The 21,112-nt window shown below is 40.7% G+C and overlaps 2 protein-coding genes across 5 annotated transcripts in view; both read right to left on the bottom strand.

Annotated features, from left to right (window-relative positions):
• The window catches only part of LOC110460313 (microtubule-associated protein 4-like), a 203,381-nt gene that overhangs the window by 164,266 nt on the left and 18,003 nt on the right, over positions 1 to 21,112 (bottom strand). For 3 of the 4 annotated variants that reach the window (XM_021513147.1, XM_021513150.1, XM_021513151.1), the window contains exons 2-3: positions 18,244 to 18,412; positions 11,856 to 12,094 (exon numbers count right to left, since the gene is read on the bottom strand). In XM_021513147.1, coding sequence (XP_021368822.1) covers positions 11,856 to 11,907 — 52 coding nt within the window. In that variant the 5' untranslated portion in view covers positions 11,908 to 12,094; positions 18,244 to 18,412. Of the gene's footprint in view, positions 1 to 11,467; positions 11,801 to 11,855; positions 12,095 to 18,243; positions 18,413 to 21,112 lie in introns of those variants that run through there. The other variant, XM_021513148.1, reaches the window with a different exon arrangement.
• LOC110460315 (pol-RFamide neuropeptides-like) lies at positions 6,100 to 7,157 on the bottom strand. The gene is made up of 2 exons (XM_021513153.1): positions 7,109 to 7,157; positions 6,100 to 7,069 (listed from the first exon to the last, which is right to left on the bottom strand). The coding sequence occupies exon 2, from the start codon at positions 7,043 to 7,045 to the stop codon at positions 6,149 to 6,151; it is 897 nt and encodes a 298-aa protein (XP_021368828.1). The 5' UTR covers positions 7,046 to 7,069; positions 7,109 to 7,157; the 3' UTR covers positions 6,100 to 6,148.

Raw genomic sequence — 21,112 nt, 5'->3', positions numbered from 1 at the left:
TATTGTTAAGGTAGCTGGTTATCCAATACCAAGATAACCAGGATGTATGGGTATTGTTAAGGTAGCTGGTTATCCAATACCAAGATGACAAGGATGTATGGGTATTGTTAAGGTAGCTGGTTATCCAATACCAAGATAACCAGGATGTATGGGTATTGTTAAGGTAGCTGGTTATCCAATACCAAGATGACAAGGATGTTTGGGTATTGTTAAGGTAGCTGGTTATCCAATACCAAGATGACCAGGATGTATGGGTATTGTTAAGTTAGCTGTTTATCCAATACCAAGATGACAAGTATGTATGGTTATTGTTAAGGTAGCTGTTTATCCAATATCAAGATGACAAGTATGTATGGGTATTGTAAAGGTAGCTGGTCATCCAATACCAAGATAACAAGAATGTATGGTTATTGTAAAGGTAGCTGGTCATACAATACCAAGATATCAAGTATGTATTGGTATTGTTAAGGTAGCTGGTCATACAATACCAAGATGACAAGAATGTATGGTTATTGTAAAGGTAGCTGGTCATCCAATACCAAAATGACAATCAGAGGATATTTTACAAGGATGTAAACTACATACCAATATGTGCTCTTACAACCACCCTATCAACAGTATCAACTTTGTTTTTACAAAGAATGGTTAATAACATTACATGTCTGAAAATAGTAAATGGTGTGATTGTTCTTATAGCGTGTCTTATAAGTCATTTTGGCAAGACACATTTTATGTTCAAAGGTATATATGTATTGTGATTTTATGAATACTATGTGTTTGAACTTGAACTATACACATATTTATATAAATCTGTTACATAACCACCACCCCCCCCCCCCTTTTTTTAGATTCCTGCAAGCTGAGACTGATCAATCTAGTCAAAGCTGCCGATCACACAAGTGATTACCACACTAACAATCAACTCACAAAGGTAAGTAATTATCTGACAGTCATACATCATGGTCAATACTCTCCCCTTTCATCCTGGTCACATGGATGTTTTATCGATATGTATGGTGGTACAACTAGGCCAAAGACCTTTGAGATGAGGACCAGCCATTATTGGTGAACAAAATAATTCAATTAAATGTATCCCATGGACAACAATAACTAAAAAACACGTAACAAAGACAATAACACTGAACGAGGCCACCAATGTCCATCCACAGGACTTACATAGCTATACTCAGCCTAGTGTGGGAATGCTATTTCTCTTTCCGCCAATACTTTGATGAAATAGGTTTATTGCATGCTGAGATACCATCACTGGAATAATTTGTCCAATGTAAGTAAAAACTTGATAGCCCTTGTTGTCTCCCCTGGGTTTGAGTAATTGAATTACTTGTATGACAGTTGGTGATATGGTTTCCATCAGAGCCCCCTGAGCTCCCAACTTCTACATATGGTCTCCCTTCTCTACTGTCAAGTACATGTCCAACTTTTCTGTTAATCACCTTTCCTGATCTGACAAGTAATGCTCCTGTATGTTTGTACAGTTTTACAGTTTCTGGTCAAACTCCTTCACCTGTATCATCCAGTATACGTTCTAATTTTTAACACATCATACTCTTGATAGCAACAAAGTATAAATAATTATTCGCTTTAATAAAAACTAGAACACAAACAGGTCAACAAGGGCCCCGCCATGTATCTGACTGTATAAATCGTCCATGTGGCTGACTGTATAAATCGTCCATGTGGCTGACTCTATAAATCGTCCATGTGGCTGTATATTTTAAACCCACATGTGTCTGACTGTATATATCCCCCGCCATGTGTCTGACTGTGTATATCGTCCATGTGTCTGACTGTATATATATCCTCCCTCCATGCATCTGACGGCATCTGTCCCCCAGTGATGTGTCTGACTGTATATATATATCCCCCCTCATGTGTCTAAATCTATTTATCACCCTGTCATGTGTCTGCCTGTATATATCCCCCTGCCATGTGTCTGACTATATATATCCCCATCATGTGTCTGACTATATTTATCCCCCTGTCATGTGTCTGAGTGTAAATATATATATCACCCCGTCATGTGTCTGACTCTATATATCACCCTGTCATGTGTCTGACTCTATATATCACCCTGTCATATGTCTGACTGTATATATATATAAATAACCCTGTCATGTGACTGACTGTATATATATATATAAATAACCCTGTCATGTGTCTGACTGTATATATCACCCTGTCATGTGTCTGAGTGTAAATATATATATCACCCTGTCATGTGTCTGGCTATATATATCCCCCAGTCATATGTGTGACTGTATATATATATAAATAACCCTGTCATGTGACTGACTGTATATATATATATAAATAACCCTGTCATGTGACTGACTGTATATATATATAAATAACCCTGTCATGTGTCTGACTGTATATATCACCCTGTCATGTGTCTGAGTGTAAATATATATATCACCCTGTCATGTGTCTGGCTATATATATCCCCCAGTCATATGTGTGACTGTATATATATATAAATAACCCTGTCATGTGACTGACTGTATATATATATATAAATAACCCTGTCATGTGACTGACTGTATATATATATAAATAACCCTGTCATGTGTCTGACTGTATATATCACCCTGTCATGTGTCTGAGTGTAAATATATATATCACCCTGTCATGTGTCTGGCTATATATATCCCCCAGTCATATGTGTGACTGTATATATATATAAATAACCCTGTCATGTGACTGACTGTATATATATATATAAATAACCCTGTCATGTGACTGACTGTATATATATATAAATAACCCTGTCATGTGTCTGACTGTATATATCACCCTGTCATGTGTCTGAGTGTAAATATATATATCACCCTGTCATGTGTCTGGCTATATATATCCCCCAGTCATATGTCTGACTGTATATATATATAAATAACCCTGTCATGTGACTGACTGTATATATATATAAATATGTATTTGTCCCCCACCATGTTACTGACTGTATTTGTCCCCCCACCATGTTACTGACTGTATTTGTCCCCTAACCATGTTACTGACTGTATTTATCCCCTAACCATGTTACTGACTGTATTTGTCCCCTAACCATGTTACTGACTGTATTTGTCCCCTAACCATGTTACTGACTGTATTTGTCCCCTAACCATGTTACTGACTGTATTTGTCCCCTAACCATGTTACTGACTGTATTTGTCCCCTAACCATGTTACTGACTGTATTTGTCCCCTAACCATGTTACTGACTGTATTTGTCCCCTAACCATGTTACTGACTGTATTTGTCCCCTAACCATGTTACTGACTGTATTTGTCCCCTAACCATGTTACTGACTATATTTGTCCCCTAACCATGTTACTGACTGTATTTGTCCCCTAACCATGTTACTGACTATATTTGTCCCCTAACCATGTTACTGACTGTATTTGTCCCCTAACCATGTTACTGACTGTATTTGTCCCCTAACCATGTTACTGACTGTATTTGTCCCCTAACCATGTTACTGACTGTATTTGTCCCCTAACCATGTTACTGACTGTATTTGTCCCCTAACCATGTTACTGACTGTATTTGTCCCCTAACCATGTTACTGACTGTATTTGTCCCCTAACCATGTTACTGACTGTATTTGTCCCCTAACCATGTTACTGACTGTATTTGTCCCCTAACCATGTTACTGACTGTATTTGTCCCCTAACCATGTTACTGACTGTATTTGTCCCCTAACCATGTTACTGACTGTATTTGTCCCCTAACCATGTTACTGACTGTATTTGTCCCCCCACCATGTTACTGACTGTATTTGTCCCCCCACCATGTTACTGACTGTATTTGTCCCCCCACCATGTTACTGACTGTATTTGTCCCCCAACCATGTTACTGACTGTATTTGTCCCCTAACCATGTTACTGACTGTATTTGTCCCCTCACCATGTTACTGACTGTATTTGTCCCCTCACCATGTTACTGACTGTATTTGTCCCCCCACCATGTTACTGACTGTATTTGTCCCCCACCATGTTACTGACTGTATTTTTCCCCCCACCATGTTATTAACTGTATTTGTCCCCCCCACCATGTTACTAACTGTATTTGTCCCCCCTCCATGTTACTGACTGTATTTGTCCCCTCACCATGTTACTGACTGTATTTGTCACCCACCATGTTACTGACTGTATTTGTCCCCTCACCATGTTACTAACTGTATTTGTCCCCCCACCATGTTACTAACTGTATTTGTCCCCCCTCCATGTTACTGACTGTATTTGTCCCCTCACCATGTTACTGACTGTATTTGTCACCCACCATGTTACTGACTGTATTTGTCCCCTCACCATGTTACTAACTGTATTTGTCCCCCCACCATGTTACTAAATGTATTTGTTCCCCCTCCATGTTACTGACTGTGTTTGTCCGCTCACCATGTTTCTTACTGTATTTGTCCCCCTCCACTTTAGTGACTGTATTTGTCCCCCCACCCTTTTACTGACTGTGTTTGTCCGCTCACCATGTTTCTTACTGTATTTGTCCCCCTCCACTTTAGTGACTGTATTTGTCCCACACCATGTTACTGACCGTATTTGTCCCCTCACCATGTTACTAACTGTATTTTTCCCCCCACCATGTTCCTAACTGTATTTGTCCACCCACCATGTTACTAACAGTATTTGTCCCCCCACAATGTTACTAACTGTATTTTTCCCCCCACCATTTTACTAACTTTATTTGTCCCCCCACAATGTTACTAACTGTATTTTTCCCCCCACCATTTTACTAACTTTATTTGTCCCCCCACCACGTTACTCACTGTATTTGGCCCCCCACCATGTTAATGACTGTATTTGTCCACCCACCATGTTACTGACTGTATTTGTCCCCCACCATGTTACTGACTGTATTTGTCCCCCAAACATGTGTCTGACCGGGGTACTGAAAATTACAATTCAAACAAAGCCCCATGATGATCTTTCCATACATGCAGAAAAATTGTCTGTTATACCGCTGAGTCTGGAAAAGGAGATTTTTGAAATATTGGTTAAATTTCCCTTTTAGACACAATGATGCACACATACAGACACAATGACATACACATACAGACACAATGATATACAAATACAGACACAATGACATACACATACTGACACAATGACCCACACATACAGACACAATGACACACACATACAGACACAATGACACACACATACAGACACAATGACCCACACATACAAACACAATGACGTTCACATACAGACACAATGACCCACACATACACACACAATGACCCACATATACAGACACAGTAACACACACATACAGACACAATGACGTACACATACAGACACAATGACCCAAACATACAGACACAATGACATACACATCCAGACACAATGACACACACATACACACAATGACACACACATACAGTCACAATGACCCACACATACAAACACAATGACGTACATACAGACACAATGACCCACACATACAGACACAATGATGCACACATACAGACACAATAATGCACACATACAGACACAATGATGCACACACTACGGCAAAGTGATTACTATATAACCGAGTTATTTAGGTGGGGTATAATTATCAGTAAGTGGAAGTATAATTATGAAGACATTTGATTAAAGCTGTTTGTCAACACAATATGTAATATGTCATTTGAATAAACCCTAGGGAAGCCTAAAGGTGAAACAACACAACGCTTTATGTAAGCTACATGATGGACCATCATTTTGCCAAGAAGTAATGACCTGGTAAACACACTTTTTTTCAAAATATATCTTTCTAAGCTTGGAGTATTATTGATACAATACGTACCAAATCAGGAATATCATAAGCATTGGTCTGTTGGTATGAAAACAGCAGCCAAGAATAGTTTACTAGTCACGCTGTCTTCACTACATGAACTAAAATATTACAGTATAAGCAATGGACGCCAATAACAGAAGAGACAATTTATTGCAACATTATATTGATTCCAACCGAGGATCTCATCATACTGTCAGACAGAAGAATCATGGGTACCTTTAAAATAATGGTTGCTACTTTATTATAATGGAACAAAAAATCACCCCAAAATCCAACTACAAGTTATAAGTAAGCATACGACCACACGTTATAAGTTAGCATACGACCACACGTTATAAGTTAGAATACGACCACACGTTATAAGTTAGCATACGACCACACGTTATAAGACAGACCGGGCCACAAATCATGAAACTCAGCCACTTATCACAGACCTGGCCACAAATCATGAAACTCAGCCACTTATCACAGACCTGGCCACAAATCATGAAACTCAGCCACTTATCACAGACCTGGCCACAAATCATGAAACTCAGCCACTTATCACAGACCTGGCCACAAATCATGAAACTCAGCCACTTATCACAGACCTGGCCACAAATCATGAAACTCAGCCACTTATCACAGACCTGGCCACAAATCATGAAACTCAGCCACTTATCACAGACCTGGCCACAAATCATGAAACTCAGCCACTTATCACAGACCTGGCCACAAATCATGAAACTCAGCCACTTATCACAGACCTGGCCACAAATCATGAAACTCAGCCACTTATCACAGACCTGGCCACAAATCATGAAACTCAGCCACTTATCACAGACCTGGCCACAAATCATGAAACTCAGCCACTTATCACAGACCTGGCCACAAATCATGAAACTCAGCCACTTATCACAGACCTGGCCACAAATCATGAAACTCAGCCACTTATCACAGACCTGGCCACAAATCATGAAACTCAGCCACTTATCACAGACCTGGCCACAAATCATGAAACTCAGCCACTTATCACAGACCTGGCCACAAATCATGAAACTCAGCCACTTATCACAGACCTGGCCACAAATCATGAAACTCAGCCACTTATCACAGACCTGGCCACAAATCATGAAACTCAGCCACTTATCACAGACCTGGCCACAAATCATGAAACTCAGCCACTTATCACAGACCTGGCCACAAATCATGAAACTCAGCCACTTATCACAGACCTGGCCACAAATCATGAAACTCAGCCACTTATCACAGACCTGGCCACAAATCATGAAACTCAGCCACTTATCACAGACCTGGCCACAAGTCACCTAACATTATGGGCAGGTAATCACATGATATAATGGACATGAAGTAAAATAACAAAGCAAGCCACCAGTCACATGACATAATAGGATGGAATCACAGAACAGACCTGACAATAGGTCACATGACATAATGGGCCACAAGTCACATAACAGATATGGCCACAAGTCACATGACATAATGGGCCACCAGTCACATAGCAGATCAGGCCAGAAGCCACATGACATAATGGGATGGTACTACATAACAGACATGGCCAAAAGTCACATGACATAATGGGCCAACCGTCATATAACAGACATAGCCAAAAGTCACATGACATAATGGGCAACCTTTCACATAACAGACATGGCCAAACGTCACATGAGATAATGGGCCACCAATCACATAACAGACATGGCCAAAAGTCACATGACATAATGGGCCACAAGTCACATCACAGACATGGCCACAAGTCACATGACATAATGGGCCACAAGTCACATAACAGACAAGGCCACCAGTCACATGACATAATGGGCCACCAGTCACATAGCAGATCAGGCCAGAAGCCACATGACATAATAGGATGGTACTACATAACAGACATGGCCAAAAGTCACATGACATAATGGGCCACCCGTCATATAACAGACATGGCCAAAAGTCACATGACATAATGGGCAACCTTTCACATAACAGACATGGCCAAACGTCACATGAGATAATGGGCCACCAGTCACATAACAGACATGGCCAAAAGTCACATGACATAATGGGCCACAAGTCACATCACAGACATGGCCACAAGTCACATGACATAATGGGCCACAAGTCACATAATAGACAAGGCCACCAGTCACATTACATAATGGGTCACATGTCACATAACAGACAAGGACAGAAGTCACATGACATAATGGGCCACAAGTCACATAACAGACATAGCCACCAGTCACCTGACATAATGGGCCACATGTCACATAACAGACAAGGCCAGAAGTCACATGACTTAATAGGCCACCAGTCCCATAACATACATGGTCAAAAGTCACATGACATAATGGGCCACCAGTCACATAATAGACAAGGCCACCAGTCACATTACATAATGGGTCACATGTCACATAACAGACAAGGACAGAAGTCACATGATATAATGGGCCACAAGTCACATAACAGACATAGCCACCAGTCACCTGACATAATGGGCCACATGTCACATAACAGACAAGGCCAGAAGTCACATGACTTAATAGGCCACCAGTCCCATAACATACATGGTCAAAAGTCACATGACATAATGGGCCACCAGTCACATAATAGATAAGGCCACAAGTCACATGACAGAATGGCCACAAGTCACATGACAGAATGGCCACAAGTCACATGACTCACCTGGTATCAAGTCACATGACAGACAAGACCAAAAGTCAGACATGGCAACAAGTCATATGACAAACCAGACAACAAGTCATATGACAGATCAGACCATAAGTCACATGACAGACCAGACTACAAGTCATATGAGAGATCAGACTATAAGTCACATGACAGACCAGACTACAAGTCAAACATGGCCACTAGTCAGACATGGCCACAAGTCATATGACAAACCAGACAACAAGTCATATGACAGATCAGACTATAAGTCACATGACAGACCAGACTACAAGTCAAACATGGCCACTACTCAGATCAGACATGGCCACAAGTCACATGACAGACCAGATCACAAGTCAGACATGCCCACAAGTCAGACATGCCCACAAGTCACATGACAGACCAGACCACACATCAGACATGGCCTCAAGTCATATGACAGACCAGACCACAAGTCACATTACAGACGAGATTACAAGTCAGACAAAACAACATGTCAGACATGGGCACACGTCATATGACAGACCAGAACACTAGTCAGACATGGCCACAAGTCACATGACAGACTGACCAGAAGTCAGACATGGCCACAAGTCACATGACAGACCAGACCACAAGTCAGACATGGCCACAAGTCACATGACAGACTGACCAGAAATCAGAAATGGCCACAAGTCACATGACAGACCAGACCACAAGTCAGACATGGCCACAAGTCACATGACAGACCAGACTACAAGTCAGACATGGCCAAAAGTCACATGTCAGACCAGACCACATGTGAAACATAGCCACAAGTCACATGACAGACCAGACCACAAGTCAGACATGGCCACAAGTCAAATGACAGACCAGACCACAAGTCAAATGATAGATCAGATTACAAGTCAGGCAAAACAACATGTCAGACATGGCCACAAGTCACATGACAGACCGACCACAAGTCATATGACAGACCAGAACACTACTCAGACATGGCCACAAGTCACATGACAGACCGACCACAAGTCAGACATGGCCACTAGTCAAATGACAGACAAGACCACAAGTCAGACATGGCCACAAGTCAGACATGGCCACAAGTCAAATGACAGACCAGACCACAAGTCACATGATAGATCAGATTACAAGTCAGGCAAAACAACATGTCAGACATGGCCACAAGTCACATGACAGACCAGACCACAAGTATGACATGGCCACAAGTCAAATGACAGACCAGACCACTAGTCAATTAAAATCTGTCTCATTGGCACCTTAAGGCCCATGATTTTGATGAACTTATGAAAATGTCTTTGTTATAATGTGTACAACATTAATATAATCAATATTGTCATTTTTATTATGTTCATTGACATTATCATCCCTTCCATCTAATCAGCCTGTGTGGCTCAGATATCTGTGATATGGGGCTGCAAACTGTTGACCTTAGAAGATCAAGATTCCAGCATCAGTGATCATGACTCATTACGTTGGCGAGACAGCAGAACAACACTGATTTGTACTAGGGTGACAGAAAATATTGGTTTTTATGCAGTGATCGTAATTTCACTTTTCAAATATGTTATACAATGTATTCACAACTACAACAATTTTGTTTCAGTTGATTTCTTTTAGTTAAATTTCTCCAAAACATGATGGAAATTTTATTTGACATTTTCAGCGGTATACATACATGTAAACTTTAAAGAATCAGTACAGATATTGCCTTAAAAGGAAAAATGTCCTCACTCTAATACCATCCAAACACACCTAAATACCCCCATCAACACACTCAAATACCATCCAAACACACCCAAATACCCTTTCAACACACTCCGTTACCCTCAAAACACACCCAAACACCCTTCCAACACACCCCAATTCCCTCCAAACACATCCAAATACCCTTCAACACACTCAAATACCCCCAAACACACCGAAATACCCCTTCAACACACTCTAATACCCTCCAAACACACCCAAATACCCTTCAACACACTCCAATACCCACAAACACACCTAAATACCCTCTCAACACACTCCAATACCCCCAAACACACTTTAATACCCCCTAATACACTTTAATATCCCCTTATACACTTCACTACCCCTACCATGGCCCACTAACACCTACCTCAGCCCATTAGCCCTACCACATCCCTCTACCTCTACCACTGCCCTCTTTCCGTTACCACAGCCAACTTCCCCTACCACAACCTAATACCCATACCACAGTCCACTATCCCCTACCACAGCCCACTACCCCTACCACAGCCATCTACACCCTACCACAGCCCATTACACCCTACCACAGCCCTCTACCCCCTACCACAGCCATCTACCCCCTACCACAGCTCTCTACCCCCTACCACAGCCTTCTACCCCCTACCACAGCCATCTACCCTCACCTCAGCCCTCTACCACTACCACTACCACTGCCCACTACCACTACCATAGCCATCTACCCCCTACCACAGTCCTCTACCCCTATCATAGTCCTCTGCCCCTACCATAGTCCTCTACCCCCTACCACAGCCCTCTACCCCTACCACAACCCACTACCCCATACCACAGCCCTCTACGCCCTACCATAGCCATCTACCCCCTACCACAGCCCTCTACTCCCTACCACAGCCCTCTACCCCTACCACAACCCACTACCCCCTACCACAGCCCTCTACGCGCCCTACCATAGCCATCTACCCCCTACCACAGCCCTCTACTCCCTACATCAGCCCTCTACCCCCTACCACAGACCTCTACCCTCTACTACTGCCCTCTTCCCCCTATCACTACCCAGTTAAAAAAAGGACTGCCCCCTTACTAAGTCTATTCCCCCTTTACAAAGACCACTACCCGTTAAACACCTTGAAAATACATCCCTTCACCCTTAGGATGCAATAGAAAGATTATCTGGGTGGTGACAGTAAGCCTACTCCACAAGTACTTGAGGAAGGAGAAGCTGACAGCCATGACAAAATTAACATCAGTCTCAGAGTACTTACCTTTACAACTGATATGCAGACACACAGTTCAAAAACCCTTTTGACGAAATTTGGATGAAAATAAGCACAATCAGCGTAAGGGCCTCGCAAATGTGTCTTTCTGATTCCTGAAATTCTGTGGTTGGTGTTAGAATGTTGGAAGATCAAGACAGTCTGCCGTTAGCCTAACAGAATTAAGCAGACTAAATTCCTTGCCCTGCCCTACCACTCTACAACATTGCCAGTCTGCTATTGATTTTCCTGTGTGTCAATTCTAGTGCTATCCTCCTAGTGCAGGCTAGGCAGCCAGCTTTATCCGAAAAACTATCAATAATCCAGGAAAAACTGCAAACAAAATCGCCTCATTAGCTATTCCTGATAGTGTGACCCCAGCTCACCCCAAACCTACCTTGCAAGGTGAGAGCCTGAGTGTGTTCTGTAACTGATGACGACTCTGCCATTGTCACAATGCGACACTACTGTGCTCCACTTACTCCGGCAAGTCCAGTGCAGGATGTGAAACTCTCCTCTTTTAATATTAATGATTCAAGAGGAATTCTGGGAGACGTAATGTCACCGTCACCGTGACGACTGCTTCCCTGCAAATCCTGCTGTTTGTTTAGTATGGATCAATCTGTGTAAAGGTTTCTGTAGAGAAACAAAATCAGACACAACAGGAATGAATGAAAGGTTTGCCTCACTGCATCACTGCCTTCCAGACAGTTGTGTCTGCAGGAATTTATTTTCATGAATATTTAAGTTATTATCTCAGACTGAATATTTGAGAGACAATGGAAATTGCAGTGATAGAGAACTGATATATACATGGTCTGTTGGTATATGTACAATCTAGCTATTGTTATCACAGCCATAACACCACTGACCCACTAACCTGGTATAGACCTAAATTCCACAACCATAACACCACTGACCCACTAACCTGGTATAGACCTTTGTTATCACAGCCATAACACCTCTGACACACTAACATGGTGTAAATCATGTTAACTAACCATAAAACCACATTATCATAATAATAACATAACAGATACACTAACCTGGTATAGACCTTTGTTATCACAACCATAACACCACTGACATACTAATCTGGTATAGACATTAGTTATCACAACCATAACACCACTGACACACTAATCTGGTATAGACATTAGTTATCACAACCATAACACCACTGACACACTAACCTGGTATAGACCTTTGTTATCACAACCATAACACCATTGACACACTAACCTGGTATAGACCTAAGTTATCACAACCGTAACACCACTGACACACTAACCTGGTATAGACCTTAGTTATCACAACCATAACACCATTGACACACTAATCTGGTATAGACCTAAGTTATCACAACCGTAACACCACGGACACACTAACCGGGTATAGACATTAGTTATCACAACCATAACACCACTGACACACTAACCTGGTATAGACCTAAGTTATCACAACCGTAATTCCACTGACACACTAACCTGGTATAGACATTAGTTATCACAGCCATAACACCACTGACACACTAACCTGCTGGTACACTAAACTGGTATAGACCTTTGTTATCAAACCAGTACATCAATGACACACTAACCTGGTATAGACCTAATTTACCACAACCATAACACCACTGACACACCAACCTGGTAAAGACATTAGTTATCTACCAGGTTAGTGTACCAGTCCTGTTACGGCTCTGATAACTAATGTCTTTACCAGGTTAGTACCAGGTTAGTGTGTCAGTGGTATAGACATTAGTTATCACAACCATAACACCACTGACACACTAACCAGGTAAAGACATTAGTTATCAGAGCCATAACAGGACTGGTACACTAACCTGGTATAGACCTTTGTTATCACAACCATAACACCACTGACGCACTAACCTGGTAAAGACATTAGTTATCTACCAGGTTAATGTACCAGTCCTGTTATGGCTCTGATAACTAATGTCTATACCAGGTTAGTGCGTCATTGATGTAATGGTTTGATAACAAAGGTCTACACCAGGTTAGTGTACCAGTCGTGTTATGGCTCTGATAACTAATGTCCATACCAGGTTAGTGTGTCAGTGGTGTTACGGCTCTAATAAACAAAGTCTATACCAGGTTAGTGTGTCAGTGGTATAGACATTAGTTATCACAACCATAACACCACCGATACACTAACCTGGTATAGACCTTTGTTATAAAACCATTACACCAATGATACACTAACCTGGTATAGACCTGAGTTATCACAACCATAAAACCACTGACACACTAACCTAGTATAGACCTAAGTTATCACAACCGTACTGACACACTAACCTGGTATAGACTTTGTTTATTAGAGCCGTAACACCACTGACACACTTACCTGGTATAGACATTAGTTATCAGAGCCATAGCAGGACTGGTACACTAACCTGGTATATACCTTTGTTATAAAACCATTACACCAATGATACACTAACCTGGTATAGACCTGAGTTATCACAACCATAAAACCACTGACACACTAACCTAGTATAGACCTAAGTTATCACAACCGTACTGACACACTAACCTGGTATAGACCATTAGTTATTAGAGCCGTAACACCAACACCACTGACACACTAACCAGGTAAAGACATTAGTTATCAGAGACATAACAGGACTGGTACACTAACCTGGTAGATAACTAATGTCTTTACCAGGTTAGTGCGTTAGTGGTGTTATGGTTGTGATAACCTGGTATAGACCTAAGTTAGCACAACCATAACACCACTGACACACTAACCTGGTATAGACATTAGTTATCAGAGCCATAACAGGACTGGTACACTAACCTGGTATAGACCTTTGTTATAAAACCATTACATCAATGATACACTAACCTGGTATAGACCTAAGTTATCACAACCATAAAACCACTGACACACTAACCTGGTATAGCCCTAAGTTATCACAACCATAACACAACTGATACACTTACCTGGTATAGACCTTTGTTATCAAACCATTACATCAATGACACACTAACCTGGTATAGACATAAGTTATCACAACCATAACACCACTGACACACTAACCTGGTATAGACATTAGTTATAAGAGCCGCAACACAACTGACACACTAACCTGGTATAGACATTAGTTATCACAACCATAATACCACTGACACACTAACCTGGTATAGACATTTGTTATCACAACCATAACACCACTGACACACTAACCTGGTATAGCCATTAGTTATAAGAGCCGCAACACAACTGACACACTAACCTGGTATAGACATTAGTTATCACAGCCATAACACCACTGACACACTAACCTGGTATAGACCTAAGTTATCACAATCATAACACCACTGATACACTAACCTGGTATAGACCTAAGTTATCACAACCGTACTGACACACTAACCTGGTATAGACATTAGTTATCACAGCCATAACACCACTGACACACTAACCTGGTATAGTCCTAAGTTATCACACCCATAACACCACTGACACACTAACCTGGTATAGACCTAAGTTATCACAACCGTAACTCCACTGACACACTAACCTGGTATAGACCTAAGTTATCACAACCATAACACAACTGATACACTTACCTGGTATAGACCTTTGTTATCACAACCATAACACCACTGATATACTAACCTGGTATAGACCTTTGTTATCAAACCATAACACCACTGATACACTAACCTGGTATAGACCTTTGTTATCACAGCCATAACACCACTGACACACTAACCTGGTATAGACCTTTGTTGTCACACCCATAACACCACTGACACACTAACCTGGTATAGACCTGAGTTATCACAACCATAAAACCACTGACACACTAACCTGGTAAAGACATTAGTTATCAGCGCCATAACACGACTGGTACACTAACCTGGTATAGACCTTTATTATCACAGCCATAACACCACTGACACACTAACCTGGTATAGACCTTTGTTATCAAACCATAACACCACTGACAATAACCTGGTTTAGACTTTTGTTATCACAGCCATAACACCATTGACACATCCTGGTATATATCATGTTATCAGAACCTACCTGACTAATTTTACTAAGTCTTACAATAAATTTAGCATTTGAACTGAGTTAACATGGCATTTACAGTATATATGAATCATACAGTTTTTTAGGGAAACATTATCTTATAATGCACATAAGTACTATATGATTTGCTCGCATGCACGCAAATCTGTGTCATTCAAGTTCAAATTAGTCTCATGTATCCATATACAGTACTGTACTACTAACAGTATATCAAACTACCAGGAATATAGGAAGGGATTACATCTCAGGGAGATACCTATTTTGAGTGTCTATAGTGGCAATAAGAACATGAGATTTGGTTTAAAATCTCAACCTATATAAATTTCATGTTCTTATTCAAAAATTGCATTAAATTCATGTATGCACCTATGAATCTAGACAGTTGTCACTAGTGTTGAACTTCAAATATTAGCCTATTAGCTCAAAAGCTTTTTTATAACTAATAACATAAAGTAGATGACTGAGGTGTGGGAGACCTTCCAGCTGCCATGGGTATGTAAACAGAAGTGACCTTGGCCCAGTTCTTCAGTGGCTACCTAATTTTACCTTTGATAAGCCCGTGTCTGGTAAGAAGTCCATCCCCTTTTCTTCAAGTTCGTTGGTGACAGCTTAGTAAACAGATTTGTTTGTATTGTTGTATGTCGTGAATACATGTTAAGTTAACCAGCAGGATGTGTATCAATGCTTTCTGGTAATTAAAGGATTGGGACTTTGAATCCTGATTATTGCAAATTTTATTTTTTGTGTATCTTTAAAACAAAACCATTTAACAAAATCACTTAACAGTTAGCAAATAATTTAGCAGAAAACTAGAGCTGTCGCCAGGATGGCTGACTAATACCCCCGCTTCCGCCAAGATATAATTCATGGAAAGTTTCAATGAGGGGCATAACTCCATCAAAAAGGGTTGAAATCCCAAATTAAAATGCGGGTACACCAGTACATATGATATCGATTATTCATGCAAAGTTTCAATGAAATCCACCTGTTAGTTAAGAACTAGTTGCACGGACAAGTATTTCGCACAAAGGGGCATAACTCCATCAAAAAGGGTCGAAATCCCGAATTAAAATGCCAGTACACAACTACAATAGATACCGATCATTCATGCAAAGTTTCAATGAATCCACCAATTAGTTAAGAAGTAGTTGCACGGACAAGTATTTCGCACAAGGAGGCATAACTCCATCAAAAATGTCGAAATCCCCAATTAAAATGCGGGTGCACAACTACGTAAGATACCGATCATTCAATGTATTATACGTCACATTATACGTCTCTGGTTTCAACGAATCCACCTGTTAGTTAAGAAGTAGTTGCACGGACAAGTATTTCGCACAAAGGGGCATTTCTCCATCAAAAATGTTGAAATCCCAAATTAAAATGCGGGTACACAAGTTCATAAGATACCCATCCACCGGTTAGTTGAGGAGGAGTTGCACAGACAAGTTTATCGCAAAAAGGGGCATAACTCCATCAAACAAGGTCGAAATCCCAAAATTAAAATGCGGGTACACAACTACATCAGATACCTATTATTCATGCAAAGTTTCAATGAAATCCACCTTAGTTAAGAACTAGTTGCACGGACAAGTATTTCGCACAAAGGGGCAAAACTCCATCAAAAAGGGTCGAAATCACGAAATTGAAATGTGGGTGCACAACTACATCAGATACCTATTATTCATGCAAAGTTTCAATGTTATCCACCAGTCAGTTAAGGAGGAGTTTCACGGACAAGTTTATCGCAAAAAGGGGCATAACTCCATCAAACAAGGTCGAAATCCCAAAATTAAAATGCGGGTGCACAACTACATCAGATACCTATTATTCATGCAAAGTTTCAATGAAATCCACCAGTCAGTTAAGAACTAGTTGCACGGACAAGTATTTCGCACAAAGGGGCATAACTCCATCAAAAAGGGTCGAAATCCCGAATTAAAATGCCAGTACACAACTACATAAGATACCGAACATTCATGCAAAGTTTCAATGAATCCACCTGTTAATTAAGAACTAGTTCCACGGACAAGTTTATTGCAGAAAGGGGCATAACTCCATCAAAAAAGGTTGAAATCCCAAATTAAAATGCGAGTGCACAACTACAACCAGGTGGCTCAATTAGTAGAGCATCTGTCTAGAGATCGGGAGGTCCTGGGTTCAAATCCGGGTACAACATTGCTTCTTCAGTTTTTTTCTTCATCCTTAATTCACTATAGGAATACTATTTCACAAAATATATAATCTTGATATAATTATGTTTTATCACACACAAAAAAACCATAATGTACAAGTAATTGTGGAAGCAACTCTAGATTAACTTCATACAAAATTACAAGCTTTTACGTATACCTTGTATATGAAAGGTTGGAAAATGTCGTTTAACATCAAGTTTAACAGTGATTTAGCTAATCACTTTTTGAACAACTGGCAAAACATTTTGAGATTTTAGTTAACCAGACCATGTAGACAACACTCGGCCTCATCAGCTGTCTGTCCTATGATAGGGTGTTTGTGGAGATACAGGAAAACACTGTCAAGTACCATTCCTGGACCAGATCACTTAAACATCTACATTTTTCACACGTACGTAATGATGTACACATTTCGACGAGGCTACGTTGTTAACGACTGTGCTATACATGTGGGCCTGGTGTTGAGACCTGGGGTGTATACAGGTGTGCGAAACATGTGACTAAATCAAGAGTATGTATACCTACCGTAGCTATACGCAAGGGTGTAGGGACCACACAGCCATGATTGGAATAATCTGTCCTCGTTCCCGCCCAGATTAGGATGCACACTCGACTAATACAGTGATAACCTCTCCCAGAGTTAGTCCTATCCGGCTCTTGTATGGCACCAATGATATGGTAATCCTCGAAAATCCTAAAAATATATATTTAACACTGTAATTCCAATGGCATGATTCCTTTTTATAAGCAGATAGACGAATTACATACGGGGTCATCTCAAAAGCCATTATGTCCAGCCTTGAGCTCAAGGACCCCCAAGGATTACACTAAATTAACATTAAGGTACACAGGTGTATCGACTCTAAAGGGAAAAAATGCACTGAATGCAGGCGCGTAGCTACCATGTAAGCCAATAAGCCCGGGCTTGCACATGATTTTGACAAGTTTAGGTTTTACATTGTTAATAGTTAGTACAAAAATGTATTAAGTTTAGAAATGTCCATTGCATTAATGGACAGTTCCAGGCGGAACTAAACTGCTCGATTGAGTAAATTGAGAAACTCACGCACGGCGTGCCAAACGTAGGAAAGGACACTTTGGAATCTAACTAAATGAGCCTGCCCAATTACAACACAACAGAATTTTTAAAAATCACGGTGCTTTGTATTTTTTCACTTTGTCAGATTGCGCATAATAATACCTTCTATAATGGACGTATATAAAACTAAACTTTAATTTTATTCCATGTCCACAAAATGTTTATGAAACCAGAAGACGAAACGGTGTGGGAGACTGAAAAGCTGGGCATGACGATGATAGTGGGGGCAACCTCGCTTCTCGAAATGCCCAACAAATAACAGGAGCAAGTATAAGGAACCAGTCACAAAGCACAAACAGAAGACGAAACTGTGTGGGAGACTGAGTAAAGGTGACAGTGGGGGTAACCTCGCTTCCCAATTAACTCGGATCAGATTATGAGAAAGACAAACCCAATTGCATGTTCACTAATGCAGAAGTATCAAATGCATTTATCAAGAATAGGTAAAAACCAGACAATGTATGTATGGAGGGTGTACAAAGCAATATCGACGGTTAATCTTCACAAATTACACTGGATCCACGTAAATAGGTATATATATATACAAAAACTAGGACTTTTTCTGGCGTAAAAACGAGAAAACATACATCAGGACGTGGGAAATGGCTCCTGAGACGTTCTAGAAAACAAAATATTCATGGGGGAGACCCCCCTAACGGGCTAACGGGAAGGGGGAAGAACCCCTCCCGTACCCTCCCCATGCTCGCGCTTCGGGGGGGGGGGGGGTAAGGCAGCCCCATGTCGGGCTTACACATGGTAAAGGGGCTAGCTACGCGTCTAGAATGTGTATGAATATGACAGAGACGAGACGTTAAATGCCGGGAAGAACCCCAATGACAGACAGGTGTCTTAGAACGGAAACATTTATACTGAGATTAACAGCACATCAAAAATTTGATTCATCACCTGAAAACAGAAGCGGTCAAATATAGGCAACGTGATGCTAATATCAGCACATATTCAGGATAAGTCAGGGAGCATCCTCCGATAAATGATAATCTCAACAACACTCCATCGTAGCTTGGCAGTCACGTGTGTAGCGCTAGCCTAAATAGTTTTCAGAAAATGGCAATATAAATGTACATTTCAAAGTGAAATTTTGTATCATAAAAGACATATTCATGTCATTTGTAGTTGTAGTCGTAATTGCTAGTCACACTGATCAACAATTTACTGGAATCAGGACACGATGTCTACGAAAGGTCGGAGGAATAATTATATAACAACGGGTATACTTTATGGGCATGAGTGAAAATGGCGTCAAGTTCAAATATCCTCCCACCACGCCCATACCAGTTGTTTTCGGCAACACATCACCTATGTATCCTCTAGTAATGTTAATGACATCAGTGAGATAGGAGATAACAAATACTGACGTCGAAATGGGACACAGTCAACTTAATACTCCCAAACCAAGCGTCTCTACATGTATCGTAACATACACGGTATTTGGGGGGAAAACACGAGTTAGAATAAATTTCAGTATGATAACGTTCTTATCCAAACATAAACTGACACCATTTAATAATCTCCACGTGGAAAGGCGAACTAAATGTGACACGTTAACCGTAAACCATATACTCGTTTAATCTGAACTCGAATACAACTTTTATAGGCGATTTTGTTAAAATGTAACGGAAATTACCAGGGTATGGTCCAGACCAATTCTTGTTATTTTGGGATCAATTGCGCTTTGTCATTTCAAGTTCGTATTTGTTGTCTTGTTTTGCCGATTAATCTGAAATAAAACGTACACAGCTACAGACCACATGACTCTACATTCGAAAAATGATATTAATATCTTCTAGTATTTCTTAAGAAATACCAATGTTAAAATCCAAGATGGCGTACTGATGGCCTTTTTTTCGAAATGAAACATGCAGAACTAAGGCCCAATTCAGGGGAACTTTCGTATGAATTTTGAGAAAGACCCGCTCAAAATTATTATAGTCTAACGAAGGGCGATTTGAACAGCCCAGCAGCTGTAACGGGGAGCTAAATACTTGGTAATTTCTTTGTGAACGAGTGAGCGGTGGGAACTTTTATTCTTCACTGACTGAAAAACTTAACACTTTCTGCACACTTATAAAATTCATGAAACCACGAGGAAAAAACGGATTTTTCTTGCCACAGCGAACAAGAAAAGTATCCTCCGGTGTCACTTCTCAGACGTTCTATAATACCGCCACCAATGTGGTAACAACCAGTTTGTTATTTTTTAATCATCAATACCTGAAAAATGCTTACAACCAGATATGGTGGATGTTTATCACATATAACCGGAGAAGACCCCCC

The sequence above is a fragment of the Mizuhopecten yessoensis genome, unplaced genomic scaffold, assembly GCF_002113885.1.
Source record: "Mizuhopecten yessoensis strain PY_sf001 unplaced genomic scaffold, ASM211388v2 scaffold10359, whole genome shotgun sequence".
In the NCBI taxonomy this organism is placed as follows: domain Eukaryota; kingdom Metazoa; phylum Mollusca; class Bivalvia; order Pectinida; family Pectinidae; genus Mizuhopecten; species Mizuhopecten yessoensis.
The sequence above is the reverse complement of the archived record's forward strand: the minus strand, read 5'-3'. Positions and strand labels throughout refer to the sequence as shown.